Raw genomic sequence first — 23,269 nt, forward strand, 5'->3', positions numbered from 1 at the left:
TTAAAAGAGTTTTTATGAGAGCCTCCATCTTTGGCTTCTTTTTTAACAAGAACACTTCATACAACAAAATGCTAGTACGCCAGATGTGGTGAAAGTTTCTCCATTTTAATAAAATAACTAAACAAATAATAACAATAATAAGTGTTTATCTCTATGTTGTAACAATAGTTCATTTGTCATTTTAATTTAAAGCATTATTATACATTAATTTAAGTTTTTATGGTCACAATTTGCACATAGAAGCTATATGTATAGAGACACCAGTCAAACCAAAAGGTTTTTTTCTTTTTAAAAATATGCACACACATACCGGTTGCTTATTTTCATGCAACTTACTGCTGATTTAAAACTACATTAACATAAAGCTAAAGGCAGCACGCTCTTGGGTTCAGCAGTTTAAGGACAAACTACATCATCCGTTTTCATAGTTCGCTAATTTTTCTTTTAGCTGGTTTAGTTCAACAAAAATGGAAGAACCTCGGGAAGAGGTTAACGTCAGAAACTTTTGCAGAAACTGGAGGAACTGCTGCAACTATGTTTTCCAGAACATATTTATGTTTGCGAGTTTGGCGGCTGTTGTTCTCGGTAAGTTACACTTGATTTGAGACTGTTAACATGCTCTAGCTAACTTTCTTTAAAGCAGCATGATAGTTAATTAGGATTTGTGGGAACACAGTTAACAAAACAACCACAAAGTTAATTAATTAATTTACTAAACCGATTTCTAAGTATTTTCTAATACAAGGCGAAAATAGTTTATACAGGTGAACTCAACAACTAAACTAAACAGGCCTTTTGCTGCCTACGCAACCTCTTTTTCTGCTAGCATGTGGTTGATGGGTGAATCAAGCCTCCCTGTGTTAGCTGGGCCTTCTAGCACCGCTGCTATTTCTGGATGGGTTCGGGATATATACATATATAAATATATATATTTATATAATTTTTTTTTTATTATTTATTTTTTGCACCCCAGAGTTTAAAGGGTGCATTGAGAAGTTTTGTAACATGCTTATAACAGACTAACTGCTAGCAGTGCTGAGATTTAGCCATAAAATAACTTTAGGTGTAACAGCACCATCCACTGGACCTGACCTATGTGACCCCAGATCCTACGTTATCAACAGGCACGGACTCTGAACAGATCCTGCACACACGTGGGATGTTTTGATTCCTTTATTTATGAAGTATACACAGAAGTACAACAACAATATAACAGTCCAAAACAGATCCACACTACAGACAGATCTACAGTTTACTAGGCATAATCATCTTAACCTTAAATAAAATATAGGAGGTTGAAGAAATGGGTAAAAAAAATACAAATGATAAAATAAGAATAAAATTTCGTAAATAAAGCTTGAACACTAACAAGATGTACAAAACAAAGGCTGGTTCGTTCTTTTAAAGTAAAGGATCTTTTTAGTGGATTACACAAAAGAGAGATAATGCATAGAGTGTTTTATAGCAGTGGAATGGACAGTGTCATATAATCTGCACCTCCTGTTGAGCACAGTGTATCTGCAGCAGGATAATTCAGTGGAGAATGTTCATCTTCAACTAGTATGTAGTAAACAGATAAATAACAACACACATCCCCTACGAGGTGTCTTTTTAACTAACAATTATGAATTATATTATAAGTCATTAGTACATTTTTCAGTAAAGAAGTTAATGTTTGTAATCAAAAAAAAAAATTTTGGCAATGTGTTTTGTTTATATTCTGTATTCTATTGTATTGTTACGTTTTTGGCTCTTGTTTTGGCTTCACTATTCTACTTTCTCCAGTTTTTCTCAGATTTTTTCCCCTTTCTCTGATTTCTGCCTCCTTTCTCATGGTCCTCCTGCCCCCATCCATCCACTTATCCATCTGTTTTCTGTTGATCATTGAGGTCTGGGTCCCTCTCCAAAGCCAGCTCCTCCAGCTCTTTTGGAGGGACACCAATCCATTTCCTATCCAGCTGGGAGACATAATCTCTCCAGCGGGGGGGGCATCTGACTTCAACCACTGCTCAATCCACAAAGCAATAAAACCCTTTGGCTCCTCCTGTAGGTGGTGGGCCCCCACGAGGACTTATGTGGCTAATTCCGGCTGAACCTGATTGGGTCCCATTGGTTCCCCTTCACCATGTCCTCTAATGGAGCGCCTGATTACCGCCACAGAAGAGGCAACAATCTGGCAGAAAAGACTGAAAAACCTGCCAATGGGTGGGCAAACTGAAAGGCTGCCCCACTTCTCTACCTGAGAGGCGACAGAGAGCAAGAAAGAGAAAAAAAAGAGGAAAACAAGCCCAAACACGAATTATATTTAGAAGAAATGGTACAATAGCTTATTAAACACTAATCCAAAAGCAAAATATTATTTGTTAATGATTAATCTTTATCTTGGCATCTGTACATGTTTGAGAAATTAGGTTGTTTATTTTGTTATTGAGAATAAAAAAATTGTGATATTTTGTTTTAACTGGTCAGTGTTTTGTTGTGTTTAAATTCACGTTTTCTTTTTAAATCAAAGTATAAATAAGACATTTTTAAAAAGATTTCCTTGATCATTTTTCTCTATATGATTTTTTCTAAGATGAAATTATAAACTTTTTTCTCTTTCATAAAAAAATATTAAAGTTATGTTTTTGCATGGCTTTTGTATTATTCCTGCACTCACTCATTTTCAAAACATTCATGAGCTGTTTATGTATTACTTTCACACAGGACTTGCTGTTGGCTTGATCATCAGGAGTGTTGACACTCTTACAGAGGTAGAAAAAAACTACCTTGGCTTTCCAGGAGAAATACTCATACGGATGCTTCAGTTCATTACTGTTCCTCTTATTGTGACCTCTGTGATAATAGGTAAGATAGTGGATCATTTCTCACCAAATTAACTGATATATTCAGGATATCTAAAGTACTCTGCAGACTTCTTGCACATTTCATTTTTCAGATTTAGTTTCCAAGGAGCCAGACTTGCTTGAGTTCAGAAGAGAGGTACAACAGTGACTGTGCTGTCCTATATACAAAGTCCTAATAAAACATAAAATTATAATTACAAAGGCAGTTGCTTGAAAATAGTCGCAGTGGTGACTGCTGATTATTTAGAGTATCTTGAATACTGTGATTGTCTGCATGAGCCTCACTTGCACATAACTCAATATTGCAAAATGCACTGATTATATCTAAAAAAAAATGCTAAGAATTGTTTTTTTGTGATTTAAATGAACTGACACTTTCAATGGATGTAATATATACAAAAGTAATGATTAAATAGTTGTTAAGCATTAATAACTCACATTTATTTGTCTAAAGCTATATTTACAAAAGACGTCACTTCGTCAGTATCACTTTCAATAAACAGCATTATAATTTTTAGTGCACATTACAGACTTAATTTAGTCATACAAATTAAAAAAAAAAGGCATTTGGACAGCATTATAAATACTAATAATATATGTTGTAAAACCTGTTTTATGCCATTTTAACATTCAAACTTTCATTCAAACTAAATTACCATCAGGTATTGAATATCTGGATTTTAATTATGGCTACTGAAATGTAGTATCTCAATATCTATGTATGGTTTGTTTAAAAGTCTGCTTTTTTTGCAATTTGCTGATTGCTGTATTGTCTTGTGTTTTATACTTTTACAGGAGTTGCTGGTTTGACTGTTTCTGCCTCCAGAAAAATAAGCATACGTGCAGCAGTATACTTTATCTTGACATCAGTTGTGGCTGTGATCACGGGTAAAAGACAAAACTATAAAATACAAAGTCAGTTACTTTCATATTTTTTGTGGACATAATTGAAAAGAGGAATGTCTGTATATCTGTGACTGTTGTAAGATAAGATAAAACTTTATTAATCCCTCGGGTGGGTTCCTCTGGGAAATTGTAGTAAGTAGATATTGTCTAATGTGAAGCTTGAAGCATCTTTCCAAGGCCTTACTGAATTTATGCAACCAAGAATTAATGCAATTCTGGAAGCAAAAGAAAGTCAGATTTAAATATATGTAGTTTTTATTACTGTGTAAATTAATGTTAATTCACAAAATGCTTCAAAATGACCTACTAAGGACGTGCCCAGAAGTTGGGTGTGTTTAGCAAGACTTACTTTTGCGTCTTATTTGTGGTTCTGTATCTCTGTGTATGTCTTGCAGGATTAGCTCTGGTGCTGATTATCAAGCCAGGAGCTACTTACAACACTCAAGATATCAAAGAAGGAGATGAAGAAAATTTCTCCACTATTGACACTTTGTTGGATTTAATAAGGTGAAAAGACTGTATATACAAGCAACAACAAATTGCAGTAAAGACTACCAAGATTTTTGTAGATGGTCAGCATGAGGAAATGAAAATATTTATGAAGGTTAATTTGTTTCTTAACAGAAACATGGTGCCACAGAATTTGTTTCGGGCCTGTGTCCAGCAGGTATTTTATCTTTCCTCATGCACACACCACTCTCTTGTTTGTTTTCCATAAAAGGTGAAACATAATATTTATGTGATCTACTTTTGTGTCTTAGTACAAAACTGAAAGGGTGGTGTTTGTCATTCCACTGGACGAAGAAAATCTTACCATGGAAATGGTAAATCTTTCTATCTTCTCACTATAAAGATTTTGTAAGCTTACTTTTTCAAATGATAATACATCAAATAACTGTCAGGCCATTTCTCTTACTGTGCTCCTCCTCTTGCTTCAGAATACCACTGAAATTCATTTGGTGGCTCACTACGTTGATGATGTCAACACGCTCGGCCTGATTTTCTGCTCCTTTTTTCTTGGACTGACACTCAAGCTGATGGGGGAAAGAGGGGAGATTGCAGTTGAAGTTGTTACCATAGTCCATGGGACCATAAAATATGTGATTAACTTAATGTTAAGGTATAGTGGAATCGTATAATCTGGTGAAATAGAAGTCATAATTTATGCTGCCTAGAGGTTATCTCTCACACTCCTAGCCTGAATAAATACCCTTACAGTTATTTAGTTTTTTTAGTGGTTATTGTATCTCACTTCATGTCAGCTAGTTTTGTTTTGGGGTTTTTTGGGTTTTTTTAGTACTGCTGTGATAGAAATCATATCTGTTTAGTAAGTAATTTCCTTCCTTTATCCTCTCCAGCTACTTGCCAGTGGGAGTGATGTTCATGATTGCAAGCCGTGTTGTTGATGCTTATGATTGGGAAACCATCTACAAATTGGGAAAGTTCATGGCTGTAGTTGTTTTTGGGTAAGTTTTTTCATCTGTTTTTATTAACAGAATACTGACCCATAATTTAGCTGCATTTCCAACCCTCATCCCAAAATTTGTAAATGGTAAATGGGCTGGTTCCTATGTAACACTTTTCTGTTCTGCTTGAGCACTCAAGTGCTTTATGCTACAAGCCTCATTCACCAGTTCATCCACACATTCATACAGGCCCTTTTTTCTATACCTAAGGGCTTTGTATCTAACATTTACACACATTCACACTCTGATGAATGCATCAGGAGCAACTTGGAATTCAGTATAATGCCAGCTGAATCAGTGTACAGACTCTGCATACAAAGAATACAAAGGTTTTATTTACGCTTCAGTAATTAGCAAGAAGTTAGTCTTGTTGGACTAATGAGGTGGGCTTCAGGGGACTGAACCAGGGAACGTGAGTCCAATCAATGGGAAGGTACCAACAGAGAAAAGCTGAGTTGCTTACTGAGCCAAATAGTGTGCTGGGAATCCAGAAGAGGTGAAAGTTCTCATACATCCCTGAAGACAATCAGAGAAACAGACTTAAAGACAGATACATAGCGTAAAAATAAAAACAACGAGAAGAGAGCCCATCGCAGTATTACAGGAAATAACTACAAGATGAATTAAAGCTGCAAGCAGCGATATGAGGGCCCTCGCACCCCGGCACGTCGAGCCAAGCCCAACACCTAAAACCAGCGCTTCCGATCTGATGTCACATTGATGGAATTCATGCATTTAACCACCAGCTAACATTTCATCTCATTCAACCATTGTTATAGTCGTCCCACTAGGTGGCGCTCTAATCATTATTGACAAATGGCATAACAATCATTTCCGAGGTCAAGTCTCATAACGCCTGCGACCTTTGAGAGAGATTGGACATTGTGTTTTTGAGTGACAGCAGATTACTGCTTTTTGGCGAGTGATTGAAACTCCACGTGCCGCCATGACCACCCCGTTTCCCTGAACGTAAAAAGCTTCGCAATTTAACATCACAAAGGTCTTTAGATTCCCCACCCTGGAGATCGGGTCAATCTGAGGAAATCCCTTGGAGGAGTTCGTCAAAGTACGTTGCCTGAAAAGAGGGGAAAATGTCGCAGAAATTACACATTAATTTTAAAATGTCTGACTTCCTGTTGGATTTGGGATATTGCTCCAAGAGACTTTTTTGTACATCTTGATATCTTCCATAAGCTTACCAGGTTTCAGACTCATAGATAAAACACAGAGCAGGGGCTGTTGTTTTGAATATTTGTAGGGGGCGCTGTGGAGCCATTTTGCGCTATTCAATGAAAGTGATCACATAACCAGAAAGCCCTCATCACATTGGAGGTGTGGTCCAAATTTGAAGACTTTTTAAAATTTCCAAGCCCCTCAAAAGCCACTTCATTATTCATGGTGAACCGCGTTGCCACCAGGGTGCGCCGTTCAGTTTAAAGTCACAATTTTCTCACTGAAGCATCATGAAGGATGGATGGTGATATTCACCGCTTTTGAGGTGGCCACGATGAACCCGTGAAAATCAGTACAACAAAATGAAAGACACGACATTTCCTGTTGCCACTAGGTGGCGCTCTACGTATTCCTGACAATGGGCACATCAATCTGTTCAGGGCGGGTCTGACATCATCCCTTTAAAGTCTGGTACTGGTCAGACTGGATTTCATTGAGTTATACTAATTTGTTTCTTCATGGCGAGACATCAAAGTTCGCCATGCTGCAGGGGGGTCACCCTTTCGCGAAAACTCACAGTTTTCGCTGTAACCCAAGACCAACTCCTTAAGGCTTTCCTGGAGAAATTTGAGGCTGCAAATGTCACGCATCACAATACTATACCCCAAAGTGTAAAACATGACACTTCCTGTTCCCACTAGGTGGCGCTGTCCCTGGTGTCAAATATGGCAGTTGAAATATGTTCAGGGTGGAGCCTTATCATATGTGTGCTCTTTGGTCCACGTCGGACCATGTATGAGGGAATGAGAGACAATAAGATTTTCATGGCGAGTCATCGAAATTCGCCGTGGCGCCACCTGACCTCACCGTATCACGAAAACTCAAAAGCTCCGCAATTTAACATGGCCCAGGTGTGTAGTTGGCACTGTCCAAATATGAAGTTTCTATGACAAAATCCCAAGGAGGAGTTCGAAAAAGTTCGAGGCATGGAAATGGCAAAATTGGAGCCAAAATGTCACCTTCACTTCAAAATGGCGGACTTCCTGTTGGGTCTGCGTCAATGGTCCCATTGACTTTTTGTTCGTCTTGGCATGATACACATGTGTGCCAAATTTCATACATGTAGCTCAAAAGATGTGTTCGTAGGGCTGCATTTAACAACGCATAGGTGGCGCTACAGAGCCATTTCCCAATGCACATATATAAAACCATTAAAATACAAAATTTTTCACCAGACCTGGCATGTGTGCAAAATTTCATGAGTTTTTGAGCATGTTAAAGCCCTCAAAAAGGCAATTCATTTCAATGAAAAATAATAATAATAATAATAATAATTAAAGCTGCAAGCAGCGATACGAGGGCCCTCGCACCCCCCGCGTGTCGAGCCACGCCCAACACCTACAACCAGCACGTCCGATCTGATGTCACATTGATGGAATTCATGCCTAGAACCACCAGCTAACAATTCATCTCATTCAATCATTATTATAGTCGTCCCACTAGGTGGCGCTCTAACCATTACTGACAAATGGGATAACAAACATTTCCGACCTTGAGTCTCATCACGCCTGCGAACTTTGGGAGAGATTGGACATTGTGTTTTTGAGTGACAGCAGATTACTGCTTTTTGGCGAGGGATTGAAACTCCACGTGCCGCCATGGCCACCCCGTTTCCCTGAACGTAAAAAGCTTCGCAATTTAACATCACAAAGGTCTTTAGATTCCACACACAGGAGATCGGGTTAATCTGATGAAATCCCTTGGAGGAGTTCGTCAAAGTATGAGGCCTGAAAAGAGGCGAAAAAAGTGGCTAAAATTACACCTTAATTTTAAAATGGCTGACTTCCTGTTGGATTTGGGATATTGCTCCAAGAGACTTTTTGTACATCTTGATATCCTCCATAAGCTTTCCAGGTTTCAGACTTATAAATAAAACACAGAGCAGGGGCTGATGTTTTGAAATTTTGTAGGGGGCGCTGTGGAGCCATTTTGCACTATTCAAGGAAAATGATCACATAACAACAAAGCCCTCATCACATTGGAGGTTTGGGCCAAATTCCAAGACTTTTTAAAATTTCCAAGCCCCTCAAAAGCCACTTCATCTTTCATGGTGAACTGCGTTGCCACCATGGTGCGCCGCTCAGTTTAAAGTCACAATTTTCTCACAGAAGCATCATGAAGGGACTGATGGTGATATTCACCGCTTTTGAGGTGGCCACGATGAACCTGTGAAAATCAGTAGAAGAAAATGAAAGAGATGACATTTCCTGTTGCCACTAGGTGGCGCTCTGCGTATTCCTGACAATGGGCACATCAATCTGTTAAGGGCGGGTCTGACATTATCCCTGTAAAGTCTGGTACTGATCAGACTGGATTTCATTGAGTTATACTAATTTGTTTCTTAATGGCGAGACATCAAAGTTCGCCATGCTGCAGGGCTCACACCCTCTCGCGAAAACTCACAGTTTTCACTGTAACCCAAGACCAACTCCTTAAGGCTTTCCTGGAGAAATTTGAGGCTGCAGATGTCACCGATCACAATACTGTACCCCAAAGTGTAAAACATGACATTTCCTGCTCCCACTAGGTGGCGCTCTCCCTGATGTCAAATATGGCAGTTGAAATATGTTCAGGGATAGAGCCTTATCATATGTGTGCTCTTTGGTCCACGTCGGACCATGTATGAGGGAATGAGAGGCAACACGATTTTCATGGCGAGTCATCGAATTCGCCGTGGCGCCACAGGCTCACCGTATCCCGAAAACTCAAAAGCTCCGCAATTTAACATGGCCCAGGTGTGTAGTTGACACTGACCAAATATGAAGCTTATATAATCAAACCCCAAGGAGGAGTTCGCAAAAGTTCGAGGCATGGAAATGGCAAAATTAGAGCCAAAATGTCACCTTCACTTCCAAATGGCGGACTTCCTGTTGGGTTTTGCGTCAATGGGCCCGCAGACTTTTTGTTCGTCTTGGCATGATACACATGTGTGCCAGATTCCAGACATGTAGCTCAAACGATGTGTTCGTAGGGCTGCATTTAACAAGGCATAGGTGGCGCTCTAGAGCCATTTCCCAATGCTCATATGTACAACCAATAAAATACAAAATTTTTCACCAGACCTGGCATGTGTGCAAAATTTCAAGAGTTTTTGAGCATGTTAAAGCCCTCAAAAAGGCCCTTGTTTTGCCTGAATAATAATAATAATAAGAAACGGAGCAGATACAATAGGGCCTTCGCACTCTCGGTGCTCGGGCCCTAATAATAATAATAATAATAATAATAATAATAATAATAATAATAAACAGAGCAGATACAATAGGGCCTTCGCACTCGAAGTGCTCGGGCCCTAATAACAAACACAGAGCGGGATATCAGAGACACTGAGGGTCAAGACAGAGTGAGGCTAAGACATGGAGACACTGGGTGATGCTGGGAGCATTAGAAACACAAGATCACCAAAATCAAAACCAGAACCCAAACTCAATAAATACTAACCAGAAACCCAGGACTGTAAGTATTCACTTTAAATTGTGTGTTTTAGGCTCATAATCCACGCAGGAATGTTTCTACCAGCGCTCTATTTTGCATTTACAAGAACTAACCCCATAGTTGTCATTAAGGGGGTTTTTCCTGCTCTACTGACTGCAGTGCTCATCTCATCCAGGTAAGATTACCTTTGAGGTCTTGGTTCTCAGCTGTTTGATGTTAGCTTTGCGTGTCCATCACCAGTGCTCGTCTTTATAGTTATTAAATATGTGAAATTATGACCAAGGGATTAAACCCTTACGATTGATTTATAGCTCTGCCACATTGCCCCTCACTTTCCGATGTTGTGAGGACAGAATCAAGATTGACCGCAGAATCACTCGTTTCATGCTGCCCATCGGTACCAACATCAACATGGATGGAACTGCCCTTTACGAGGCAGTCGCAGCAGTTTTCATTGCCCAGCTCAACAACATCAAACTGAACCTGAGCCAGCTGATCACCATTGGGTACGTTGATTATTTTATGACACTGTTTGTCATTGATGTAGTCTTCAAGAATCCAATGTAACTGGTCTGTTTGCTCTGTAGAGTTACAGCAACGGTCTCCAGCATAGGAGCAGCAGGAATCCCGGCGACAGGAGCAGTGACGACTCTCTTTGTTCTGACTGCAGCCGGTTTACCTGTGGGGGACGCTTCCATCCTTGTGGTTATAGAATGGCTACTGTGAGTTTTAGAAATGGACATGACACAAATAGTGAATAGTTTTGTCACAGATGGCCAAAGGAGTCTCTTCTGCCTTCATTGATTCAGAAACTGAAAATATAGACGTACTGTATGAACATAAAATTGAAAAAAAAAGCAGTGTTATGTAGTTTTAATTTATTGTTTAGTTTAGCATGAGTTTTTTCTTTTGTATTACCTTTCAGAGACCGCTGCAACACTGTGGTGAATGTTTTCGGAGACTGCATTGGTGTGGCACTTGTCTGTCATCTGTCCAGACATGAACTGGAAGAAATGGACCTGACAAGGTGATGTTCTAGATTAGCGGTCCCCAACTCCCGGGCCGGTCTGTGAGTACAGGGGTTCAGTGTGTCGTACAGTGAAATGGATCAGCTGTCAACAGAAATAAATATTATGGTGGTAGTTTAAAGTTCATATTTACATTTAAAGTTCAAAATCTGCAGAGTGAAGCTTATACATTTACATTTTGTTTCTCGTGGTTGTTTTGCGCTCCAGGGAGGTTCGTGCTGAGGAGTCTGCCCAAGGAGAGAAAATGTTATCCAGCACCCCGTTGCCTTTGGACAATACTGAGTCTTTTCACACACCCATAGAAGTTATTGTTTGATTTAGTGGCTTTTGCTTTGTATTTTACTGTTGTAATTTCACTGGATGGTTTAGAAGACTGACATCAAACAGAAGACTGTTAATGTGAAGAATCTGGCAAATGATGTACAGCGATACTACAGAGATATCACAATCTTTGTGAAGTTGTATGACATATTTCTTTATTTAATTATTTCAATTTTAATTGAATTGATATGACATGTATATGAACTGAATTCAAGTAATATATTAAGTATTTCTTTTTAATTAAAATTCTGTAATAAGTACGCTGTTTATTTGAAAATTTGATTTGAATAACTATCAGGAAAATGTTAACATGTCCTCACTAGGCAGTGGGCAGTATCTTTATAGGGATAATTTTAAAAAAAAATCAAAGATTTGTGTGATGACATAAACAGTCAGTGATTTGTGTAAATTTTGAAGAAACAGGAATTCATAAATATTAGTTTACCAAGATTCATTTTGAGGCAACTTACAATAGTAGACTAACATTCAAAAATGAGCAAAACCACATCAGGTGCCAGAGACATTATATTATTATTCCAAAAGGACTTTGCTGCTGAACAATAGTTCATCTGTTTTAAACTTCTGAGAACAGGAGCACTGCAGCTGGTAGGCCTTTTACCATATAGATGGCCAATCACCCAAGTGACCATTAATCTGCTGAAAATATATCTTTATTAACAAAACAAACAGATCAAATGCTTTTCTTAAGTGTACCTGTGTCTCTGTCCAGCATCTTTCCAAGGTTTTGCTAAAAGTGCACAAATATTACACAACAGAGAATTCAGAAATCACGTTTGATAGTGCATGCTTCATTAGTTCATATTAATAAATCTAAAAACAACCATATACAGCATTACCTAAAACTAAACTAATATTAAAAGGGAAGGCATTGGTTTATTATATTATTAATATTAACATATTATTATTAATAATATGTTTATTGACATTTCTACGCCATTTACAAATACCGTCTATGTTATATCTAAAGAAAACAAAAGCAAAAACACTCAATAAAAACCAAGTGTTAAAAATAATAAATTGTGAGGTGCACACACAGTTTGGAAAGAAATAATAATAAAAAAGAAATACAAAAAATACGAAACAATCGTTTTGCACTTATATGTAGTAAAAGCGTGTGTACGTTCATGTGACGTCATGACGCAGCGTTTATCACGGATGTAAACACGGAAGTTTGTTTCACGTGGAGGGAAAATCAATGATGGCACCGATGCTCGAGCGTTTCGTCAGCCCCGGGAAAGGTAACGGTCTCCGGGCAGCGGGCAGGATACGCAAAGGAGAGCTGGTGATCTCTGCCGAGCCGCTGGCCTGCTGCGTGTCCAACAGACTGGCCAAAGAGGTCTGCCACCACTGCTTCACTCGGTAAGACCGGGGGTGCTTGATCTGTCAGTGTGACCTACGAACAGCCTTTTGTGGAAAGGAAACGCTGCTGGGTGTATAGTAGTGTGTGTAGTTAAAGTGGAGGCAGTGTGATGGTTGAGGACTCGCTCTGTGCTTGTGGGAAGCTTAAATAGATAAATGATTCCTATCTATGTTAGTTTTAGTTTACCGAAGGTGGTATATACGGTCTACTGTATATCACAGACTGTATAGTCTTTATATATAAGTGGGTGCATGGGTACTATGGATATTCCTTGTTCATCATAGCTGCTGAAGGATAACTTTAGTAGATGCAGTTCTTCAACCGGCCACGAGATGGTAGCAAGGCTCCTTCATGGAGGAGGCAGACTTCAGTTATAATAATCTGACAGTGAAATTTATAATAGGAAAAAAAATCTTTATAAGTGCTGTAAAAACAATAATATCAACAATATCAGCAACCATGAACCCCTCCCTTTGTTAATGGGGAAATGAATACCAAACCAAGCATTGACTTCCTGATCCAAAGTTCAGCTTCAATTTCAATATATGTAAATTTTTCTAGTGAAATGTTTGACATCATTTGTCCCATCCACGACACAACATTTGGTCTATAAGATCTTTATGATAGATCTTTTTTTTTAATGGCTGAGTTTTATCAATATTGATTTGTTTTGACTGTGATTTTCTTCTTTCGAATACAGTCCAAGTAGAAGGAGTTCTGGAATTAGTTTTGAGATAATTTTCTCATGTCACTCTGACCTCAGCCCATAGTGTTATTAATCTTTTAGTGACTGCATATTTGGAGCATATTTCTGATTAAACTTGGCATAATATACAAAGGGTTGCACTAAAAAATTTCAGTGAGTTTGTCTGAGGCGTGTAATAACTGACTTAGTACAGAGTTACAAGTTTTCACAGGACTATATGCAATCCTGGGGAAAACTAAGTGCACCCCTACTGCTTCCATAGGAATTAAGAGGGTAAGTACAGGTGCTGCTAATCAAAAAAATGTATATGATTGAGGTCAGCCTCAGTTTTAAGCACTTTTATAAAACAGATGTTTTGACAGTTTCCTAATCTGGAGCATTCAAGTCTGTGTTGACACAATGCTGCAGTTTCCCAAGAGTGGACTTCCCAGCAAATTCACAACAAGGTCAGGCCATGAAATGCTCAGAGTAAGTGCAAAAAAACCAAAGAGCCATGCCTCAGACTCTACAGGCCTCAGTTAGCATGTTAAATGTTGAAGTTCAGTTAGAGAAAGGCTGAATATGTGTGACTTTTTTGGAAGGGGTTATGGTAGAAAGTCTCCTCTCTCTATATAAAAGTACATGGCAGTATGGCTTAGGATTGTAAAGCTGCATCTAAATAAACGACAAGACTTCTGGAATAATGACCTTTGGAGAGAGGACGAACCATATTGTGTTAGAAGACTTGGAAATGTTATTATCTTTGCGTTCATGACCAAGGACCCAAAGCCAGTAATACCTATTGTGGCTTTTGTTGGTTGTATGATTAATTGTACTCTTGTTTAGATACAGAATATAGAATATGCATTAAGAGTTAGTATGCAGTATCAGTTGATATGGGGCCTCATGTTGGGTCTTTTATTACTGCCTGATTCTGAAGCTCTGTCCTTTATGCTGCTAAATTAATTTGTCATTGGGCTACCAAGCAGCAAACTTACAGCAGTGTGATGTTTGTCCACATGTATACAGCACTGAATTAGCCTCAGGTTGTTTTTTGTACTGACCGAGTATCCTCTTGAAATTATAAACAGTTTCTCATTCTCATATCAAATTCATAATTTTTTTCATTTTTCCTGATTATATGTGGGAAGGTACACATTATCCTTTATTTGCATCAATCTGATGACTTATCCTTGGTTTCATCTCATTTCCTGCTGTTATTTTTTTTTTCAGTTTGATGCTTAATGATAGCACTGTGGCTTTCAACTGTAGCCAAACCTACTTAATCAGGCTAAATGGATGTATGTGAATTTAATGAGGCTGCTAAGGAGAGAAACAAGTGTGCTAATTTCTGGTGCAAAGTGATAGGTTAATTACTGTGGGCTATAAATAGTACATATATGAGCCTAAGAAACAAATGAACAGAGACAGTCTAGCAACGGGATCACATCAGCCGTGATGCCAGTGACTCTCACTCGTGTTCAACCTGGGCCTCTGTTTTTATGTTGTATTGTGTTGACAGATTTGTCCGAAATTAGCCTTCCTGTCATGGCTGGTTGTAATGATCAACACAAGTAGTTATTGCAAGCATCTTCTGAGAGAATAGAAAAATACACATATTTAAACAAGAAAGTAATGCTTTTTAGAGAGTGTACTCACTCTTTAATGCCGCAGTCAAAATTACTCTCTCTTCTCACACTGTAATATGTATCTGATGAAATGTTAAATTGTATTCAGGTTCATGGTCAATGAAAATGCTTTTACATTGCAAATTTTGATTAATTTGTACTGAAATCTCCTGATCTGTACCCCATCATCAACACATACACCTGGTAAAAGTCTCTGCAGTGCTGTGAAAAAGGGCTCACCCTTTCTGATTTTGTATTAATTTTGCATATTTGTCACATAGTTTCATATTTGTTATTACAGCTCAAATAAATTTAAATATTAGACAAAGACAACCCAAATAAACACCAAATGCAGGTTTTAAATTATGTTTTCATTTGTTAAGGAAAAAAATCGTTTGTGATAACAGGCAGTGAGTCTTTCACATCACTATGGAAAATTTTGGCCTGGTCTTGTGTGCAGAATAGTTTTATTTCAGCTGCATTTAATTATTTTTGAGCATGAACCACATGTTTCATGCCAAAGCATTTCAATCTGATTTAAGTCTGCTCTTCGATTCATTTTGTTTTCAGCAGCAAGGCAGCCCTAGACCATAATACTACCACCACCATGTTTGACTGTTGCTGTGATGTTCTGTTTATGAGATGCTGTTTTCATTTTACAGCAGATGTAAGAGGAGTTAATCTTTCTAAAAAGTTCAACTTTTGTCTTGTCAGTCCACAGAATATATAGAATATGTGTATATATAAATATACATATATATAGAATACCTGTTTTTTGGGGAAAAATGGCCAAAAACATCCGAGGACCAAGTTGTATGTGCCAAATGTGGAGCAATCCATTTGAACTTAAGTAGGACATTTATCTTTCTTGGGTTTCTGTCTCATCGCTGGCTTGTTAAGGAAAGAGTGGGTCATCACAGTGCAGGCTCCAGTTGTGACACAGCAGTGACAGTCAATGATCAGTACATTTGGCACCGCAGCACATCCACTTTATCCACGGGTAATGACGTTAATGTGGGGGATGGAACAATTCTATTCACTTAACTGTCCAAGTGCCCCAGAGATACATGCTGCACCTCACACTGCTTTGTTAGAGCAGCAGAAGACTGTCGCCGTGTGCCAATAGCTGCAGTGTATGCTTCCTCTGTCAGTTACTCAAATAAAAGCTTAGATAATAGAATACCAATAAAGAGATAATAAACACTCTGCTGGAAAGTAAATATGGAGAAATATTGCTACATGAACTAACATCAGGACAGGGCTGTTTATTTTCTCTATTGTTTTTTTTTTTCAAGCTGCTTCCTTTGCATAGTGACAAGATGAAGATGGATCAGCCAGTAGATAAGAGGGAATGCAAATGTTATATAAAATAATGTGTTTATTAAGTCAATACTGGAGATAGTAAGTCAGCCATTATAGCAGTTGTTTGAAAGAAATAGTCATAAATCTTAAAGCTAGAAAACTAGTGTTTATATGTAAACATAACATATAACAAGTAAAAGTACAATAAAGGGAAAATAAAGAACCATAGAAATGAGGCAAGAGGAAAGAAAGAGAAAGATAAACAGCCAGAGAGCAAGAAGTGGGAGGGGTGACTCATAATACAGTACAGATTTAAGATCCTCCACAGCCCAAAGTATAATTGTGTCTTCCTCAGATCCATGCATTCAAATTGTGGACAGATAAAACAAGCAACATCATTGAAAGTAGGCATCCATCGCTGCTGAGTAAGCAACTGATGCTGTTTCCACCTTGTGGCAACCAACTGTGCAGCACTCATCAAACCAGCTAAGAACACGTTTTTGCACCTTATGCAGTTGCAATTGGTGCAAATCGTTTAAAACCATAACCGATGGGAAAAGTGGAACAGAAATATTTAATTTTGTTGACAGATTGTCAGCAAATTGACTTTAATTTAATTGATTTTAACCATCTTCCAAAAAACGGACTAGTGTGCCCTCTATATAAGTTATAAAGCTGCTGTCAAGTCATATACATCCTAATTCCATCCTACTATGTTGATGGTCAGGAATCCCAGAGGACTGTTTAATCATGTCCCAAGCACCATGCAATCAAAAGCATGGCTGAGGTCGAAAATATCTGTCATCCACAGTGGAACGACTGGCAGTGGGAGGTACTTTTCTTTCAAAATCTAACTTGACTGTTCCTTTGAGTCTCACACAAAACCTTGAGTAATGGGTGTTTGTTAAGAGACATCATAGGTCTTCATGGCAGTCTCCAGCAGCAAACTTTATAATATAAAATTGGACATTTTTGCGCAGAAATCTGTGGCAATTGTCTCGATTATGGAACCAGCCCCAAGTGGTCTCTGGAGGAACTGCAGTTTTTTTCCGCTTGACTTAATTCTTCCATTTTTGTTCAATTTAACAACTCATACATTTAAATCGTATTGAGACAAAAGATGATGTATTGTTAGGAGGGCATGACCTTTTTGAGTGATAGATGGGCACACTATACACTACCAGTCAAAAGTCTGGACACACCTTCTCATTTCATGGTCTTTCTTTATTTTCATGACTATTTTCATTGTAGATTCTCACTGGAGGCATCAAAACTAAGAATGAACACCCATGCATACACATACATGTTTATGTAGTAAACAAAAAATGTGAAATAACTAAAAACAGGAATTTATATTGTAGATTCTTCAAAATTGCTTTGTTTACTGCTTTGGACACTCTTGGCATTCTCTCGATGAGCTTCATGAGGTAGTCACCTGAAATGGTTTTCCACCAGTCTTGAAGGAGTTCCCAGAGATGCTGAGGAGATTCTGTTTGATAGACCCTGTATATGCATATCGTTCTCTGAACACACTTCACAAAAAATGTCAATATTTGCCAATTTTCTATAATAATTCTTGAACTTTGCAAGTCTCTTATGACAGTTTTTCAAATGCTGCAGCTCTAGCCATCTCACAAGGCCAGTCTTGCTATTATAATGCTGGATTGAACCCAGCTTCTAACTTGTTTATCACCACCAATCCAGACTGACCCATCCCCTAAAACAAACAATCTTGAGCTAAGTGTTACTGGAATCTCTGAAATCTCGCATATAATTCCATGAACCCTTTCCTAAAATTCCTCCAGCTTATCACATGACCATAGAACGAATGAAAACACCTTTTTTGGACTTCAGTAGGTTTGTAGTTTGTAGCCCTCAGTCCAAGTCTAAAGAGTCTGAAGAACAGCCATAGTTTTTAACTCAAGGCTACAAAACAAGTGGTGATGTTTCAGTAGCAACATGTATTTTTGATGTGCAGTCTGTGTCTTTTTCACACAGCTGGTAGCAGTTGCTTATTAATCAAGTGTCTATTGGTTGTGATAAAAAGTTGGACAAAAAAAAAAAACGTTTTTTTTTTTTTTCCAGGCATGACGGTCTCTTCGTTTCACACGCTGTTTCAGGACTTCTGGCTAAAAGCTTTAACATTGTAACTTGACATGTATTCAGTTGATCAAAAGACACAAGAACACAGAGTTAGAACAAGATAAAATCAATAAAGAATTTGAGTTCATGCCTCTGCAGAGTTCAGCTATTTTTCTCTGCGCTGTGGACAAACACTGTGTGGGTGGGTGTGGGATGATTTAGAATAGGACACAGGCCATAGGTCCTGTTCATCATGTTTTTGAGGTATCGAATAAGTGTTTTTGCTGCATCAGCTTGTCATGAGGTGGACATTCATCAACCCGAGTGTTAAAATCTTATTATTGATTTTTAGCATTAGTGAGAGATCTGCAAATTGTGTTATCACCAAAAAACATTAAGGACGCCTCGTGCGCACACACAGGCAGAGTTTGGTCTCAGAGATGTGAGGTGTGTTTTCCCTGTTTTCACTAAAAACACAATTAGTCTCACAGCATGACTGAGTGTTGAAGAATGTGTGCAAGTGTGCAATTATTTGTGCAACTGTATGCAAGAACAGAGAGACGTACTTTATGTTTGTGCGTGTGTGTGCGTGTGTGCGTGCAGGAAATGAGCAGGTGGTGGGGTAGGGGGCTTCAAAGCTGAAGTTAATTACAGGCCTTGAAGGCTGTATGTAAGTAATGACTGATAAATGCCGAGGGAGTACATACGCACACACAAACACACACAAAGAAGCACACACATCTCAGTAGGATCAAATCGCCAGAGGTCAACAAACAAACAACTATTAGAGGTTCTCAGACTCACAGAGAGTGGGGAGGGGGTGAGGAGAGATGGTGGGGAGAACAAAGGCAGGAAATAAAGAGAAGTTTTTTTTTATAGTTAGAAGAATTTCTTACCATTCACATGGCACAAATGCAAATTCAAACCACATTTGAAATGCAGCCACATTGCTAATTAACTAGAAAACAAGGTGTAACAATCTCTTTGTCTCCAGGTTTTTCCTTTTTGGACTGCTGAAGTGCCTTTGAAATTCATCAGAGGTGAAAAGTTTTTATTGGAAATCTCAATAGTTTAACTCTTTATAATAATGTTATACATTATATTTGGACCCCTTTTTGTCTTCTGAACTGTCAGGGTTTTTTTGTGGCAGAGATTGAACAGTGTGCTGGAAACACTCCTCAGAGATTGTGGTTCATATTGAAACGATAGCGTCACACAGTTGCTGCTGATTTGTCGACTACTGATGTGAATTTCATTTTAAACCACATCCCAAAGGCGCCCTATTGGATCGAGATCTGGTGACTGTAGAGGGCATTTGATAACGGTGAACTGTCATGTTCAAGAAACCAGCTTTAGATGATTTGAGCTTTTTGACTCGGTGCGTTATCCAGCTGGAAGCAGCCATCTGTGATCATGAAGGGATGGACATGATCAGCAAGAATACTCAGGAAGGTTGTGGAGTTTAAGCTTTACTCAACTGGTGCTAAGGGACCCGAACTTAGAAAAAATCCACCAGACTGTTATACCACCACTAGATTGAACCGTTGATAGGAGGCAGGGTGGATCCCTGCTTTCATTGTGTTTACATTAAATTTTGACCCCGTCATCCGAATTTCATAGCAGAAAATGAGACTCATCAGACCATGTATACAGATACAGATGCAACAGGGATTCCCATATATTAATATCTAATAATTCTGTCGTTGCTCATCTGGCTAATGATTTTACACGTCACTTGTGTTTCATGTCATGAAGGTTTATATAAAATAAATAAATAAATAAAAACACAGGACACATAAAATATGTGTGAATATTTCACACATTAGAAATATTTATCAGACGTTGCCACCTGTTTTTAATGCAGCCATTCACACTGACTGTGGAAGGGTGTTTTTGAGGCATTTATTTTTTGTTTTTTATTTTTTCAGATTTTTTCACATGTGTATTCACATATCTGACCAATCAGACCTGCATTTGGAAACCAGTGCTTGGTTGAAAATGTGCACCAGTACTGAATATACAGTTACATGGAAATAGTAAATAGCTGCTCTGGGTCATCTCTCGGAAATTATTTCTCTACCTCCTTGGATGTGGTTCCAACTGTGCTAACAAGAGTTTAAACATTCTCACTGAAATCCTGAAATCATCTCATGATACAGCTTCAACTCCTGGATCAAGCCATGAAACTCTGCTGCCTTCTTGTGAGAATTTGATGAACCCAGAATCTCACTTTCTTTGTTTGTTTGTTTTTTGTTTAAAAACATCAGGACCAGATCATCATCGCTCGTTGGTGACTTTTTGCAGTGCGTTCAGTGTGTGCAGATACATTACACAACAAATTTGCATCAGAAAAATTCATAATTTTTCTTGGTTTCTTCGCAATGTGCTCTGTGTTTAATGGCTTTTAGTCTGTAGTTTAAAAGATAAATCAGAAATGTTTTTGGTCATTTTGGTCATTTTGCTCTGTCCTATCACACTGGGAGTGTTTCAGAGCGTGAAGTGTTTATTCTGCAAAGAGTCTTTTTATCATGAAAATCAACCAGATTCTCTGTGTCAATCCTGTGTCGGCTTTCTGTCCTCATTATCTGTTTTTAAATCAGGAAAAAATAGACCTGGTGTGAATTTTAGTGCTGCAGAAAGGAGAGCTGTTTATTAAACATGCTGCGGCATGCCTGGTGGGATCACAATAATTGTCTTGAGTGGGTTCGATCTGCTCCGGTAACCCAATGCCGAGCTAAATGCGTGGGATACAGTGATATAGTTTAGGTGTACCTCTATAATTTATAGTTCCCAAGCATGGTGTTTTTTACAGTTCCAGTTGAGTTGCCATTTACAGGAATGGTCACTGATCTGATCTGAACGGTAAATGATCACACTCATGCAGCCTGTTTGTCTTGATGGGTGAAAAAAATAAAAGAGGAAGTTCCAGAAAAAGATGGAAATATAAAAGACACGACTCGATCTCTCATGGACAGATAACACATCAAACATACACCCACTTTAAAGGATTTTTCTCTTTGGTTGACAGACCAAAGAAGAGCTCAAATATGTTCTTTCTGCAGTCAGGCTGGCGTGTGTGTGTGTGTGTGTGTGTGTGTGTGTCTGTGTCTGTGTCTGTGTGTTAGTTAGGTGAGGGGGGCAGGGCAGCATTATCTCTGTCAGATGAAGTCTTTATATGTGACACCAATCTCTCACTCATTGTCTCTTTGGACCACACACGCACACTGTAGAAGAGTGAAAACAACAATAACAAAACTGCTAAAGCTTTTGTCTTATTTATAGAGGGAAACTTTTGATTGAAAGATAGATGAACCAGTTTTCTTGGGGTCTTAGGCATTTCAAGGCACATAAGGAAAATTGACAGTTGACATGAGAGTTTTGTTCTGCTTTCAGCGTTACAGGGAAGCCAGCACAAAGAAAACAAAAACCTTTTTCACACGTGCACCGCAGAACATTTTTAGATGTTACCTAACAGAGGTGCATGTGTGAATGCAAATGGATGTAGCTTGATTAGACATTTAGTGTTCTTTATTTAGCCAGCTTTCTATTATGAAATCTGTATTTTTTACTAAATATTCTTGTTATGGTCTTAAAAACATTTCTTAAACGCTTTTGTGATGAATCCTCATTAAACGCAGAAAATATGCATTAGATAATGAGGTAAGCTTATGTGCAGGTAATCTCTGTTTGGGGAAAAAAGTCAGGCTTCAGACTGCTCTAAATGCTCTGTTTCAGTTTTCTGCTTTTGGTCCCACCTTGTGTTTGCGAGGGACAGCCAATAAGAAGAAAGGTGGCTTAACCTTCCAAAACATACAAGTTTCATTTATGTAATTTTTCAAGGGATCTTATATCTGTTTTCACTCTTGTATGCTTTTCATACAAGTTTCACACAAGACAGATACAAACTTTATAAGATTTATATATATCTTTTCCGTATGGGCTAATAGCCACATGGTTCCAAACCTCAGCCTTAACTTGCTTCACTAACCTGGACTGCCCCACTGTGTTTGTGCTGTTCAGAACTGTGTAAGCTTTTTACATTGTAGAAGAAGAAGAAGAAGCTACTTTTGGCTGCTCACTTATTCACGAGGGGTCTGCACAGCAGGTAGCTCTGCGTGATTTGGTGGATTTTTATGCTTTATGCTTTTCCTAAGGGATCTGACAAATGGTGTGGCCTGGTTTGTGGTAAAGACCATCCAAGAAGTTTGTGCTTCAGTTTTGTTAAATGAAATTCATTATGCTTTGCCTGTGTCCCACTCCTTTATTTTGTCGATGCAGCTTGCCAACCAAGCTTGCTAGTGACAGCCTGTTGAAGATGTGTATAGCTGTGTTGGTCTTTACTGGCACTACTGTTATATAAGCACAGGAGCTCAGAGATTCTTAGATCATAGTGAGGAAGATGCTGCAACAGAAAAGATGAAATGATTGCTTATATTTCTATACTACCACCGACTGACGACGCCTGTTGTTTAGCAGAGGACTGCAGCTATTCCAACACATCCCAACCGCCAGTATAAATTGTTAGGCTTAGTTTATGGTCACCACATTGGTTGTTGCACACGCCAGCTGTGAAATTACCACGGCCCTGTAATGGTTTACAGCTGATTTAGACTCCTGTGCTGAATCGTTGTAGAACCTCTGATGTAAGTGACTGACTCAGTTACCAGCATTCATGCTGTTGGTGGGTTAATTACCTCGTGGTTGTGTCCTGGTGTTTCACAAGCAGTGCCAGCCACAATAGAAACAAATAAAATGCTGGGACATTTTTCTCCTCTTTGTCCCTGCTCTGTGGGGTTTTTTATATTCAAATATGATATTGTCGTACTTTTGGCAATCTCACTCCAGGAATTTGGTGCCATTTTCCATTTAGGGTTTGGACTTGCTTGGACCATTCAGAAAAAAGCTCCAGATCAATGCAGGTTACAAAAATCAAGGTGCCATCATTCTTGTGAGTGACAA

General features: G+C 38.6%; 2 protein-coding genes across 5 annotated transcripts in view; both read left to right on the top strand.

Moving 5' to 3' along the window:
• Positions 1–281: 281 nt before the first annotated feature.
• Positions 282–11,415, top strand: LOC116313247 (excitatory amino acid transporter 3-like). 4 transcript variants are annotated; one of them, XM_039609594.1, is made up of 14 exons: positions 453–585; positions 2,051–2,317; positions 2,707–2,847; positions 3,642–3,734; positions 4,148–4,259; positions 4,377–4,419; positions 4,514–4,576; positions 4,691–4,872; positions 5,111–5,218; positions 9,936–10,058; positions 10,195–10,389; positions 10,471–10,605; positions 10,809–10,910; positions 11,119–11,415. In XM_039609594.1, exons 3-14 carry the CDS (start codon positions 2,799–2,801, stop codon positions 11,225–11,227), a joined length of 1,314 nt encoding a protein of 437 aa, XP_039465528.1. In that variant the 5' UTR covers positions 453–585; positions 2,051–2,317; positions 2,707–2,798; the 3' UTR covers positions 11,228–11,415. The 4 variants fall into 4 exon arrangements, with proteins under 4 accessions (XP_039465496.1, XP_039465459.1, XP_031586724.2 ...); XM_039609525.1 differs by lacking the exon at positions 2,051–2,317 and having other exon boundaries at positions 285–585; positions 10,237–10,389; XM_031730864.2 differs by lacking the exon at positions 2,051–2,317 and having other exon boundaries at positions 287–585.
• Positions 11,416–12,386: 971 nt separating this feature from the next.
• smyd3 (SET and MYND domain containing 3) overlaps positions 12,387–23,269 on the top strand; it is a 106,441-nt gene continuing 95,558 nt past the window's right edge. The window contains exon 1 of the mRNA XM_031730894.2: positions 12,387–12,612. Coding sequence (XP_031586754.2) covers positions 12,449–12,612 — 164 coding nt within the window. The 5' untranslated portion in view covers positions 12,387–12,448. The remainder of the gene's footprint in view (positions 12,613–23,269) is intronic.

This window comes from Oreochromis aureus, linkage group 1 (assembly GCF_013358895.1).
Source record: "Oreochromis aureus strain Israel breed Guangdong linkage group 1, ZZ_aureus, whole genome shotgun sequence".
NCBI classification, from domain to species: Eukaryota; Metazoa; Chordata; class Actinopteri; order Cichliformes; family Cichlidae; genus Oreochromis; species Oreochromis aureus.

Excerpts from the sequence above, each read along its gene's own strand:
- LOC116313247 (XM_031730864.2), top strand. The coding sequence starts at position 468 with ATGGAAGAACCTCGGGAAGAGGTTAACGTCAGAAACTTTTGCAGAAAC. Across the intron at positions 4,420-4,513 it reads TTCGGGCCTGTGTCCAGCAG|TACAAAACTGAAAGGGTGGT; the intron begins GTATTTTATCTT and ends TTTGTGTCTTAG. Across the intron at positions 5,219-9,935 it reads ATGGCTGTAGTTGTTTTTGG|GCTCATAATCCACGCAGGAA; the intron begins GTAAGTTTTTTC and ends TGTGTGTTTTAG.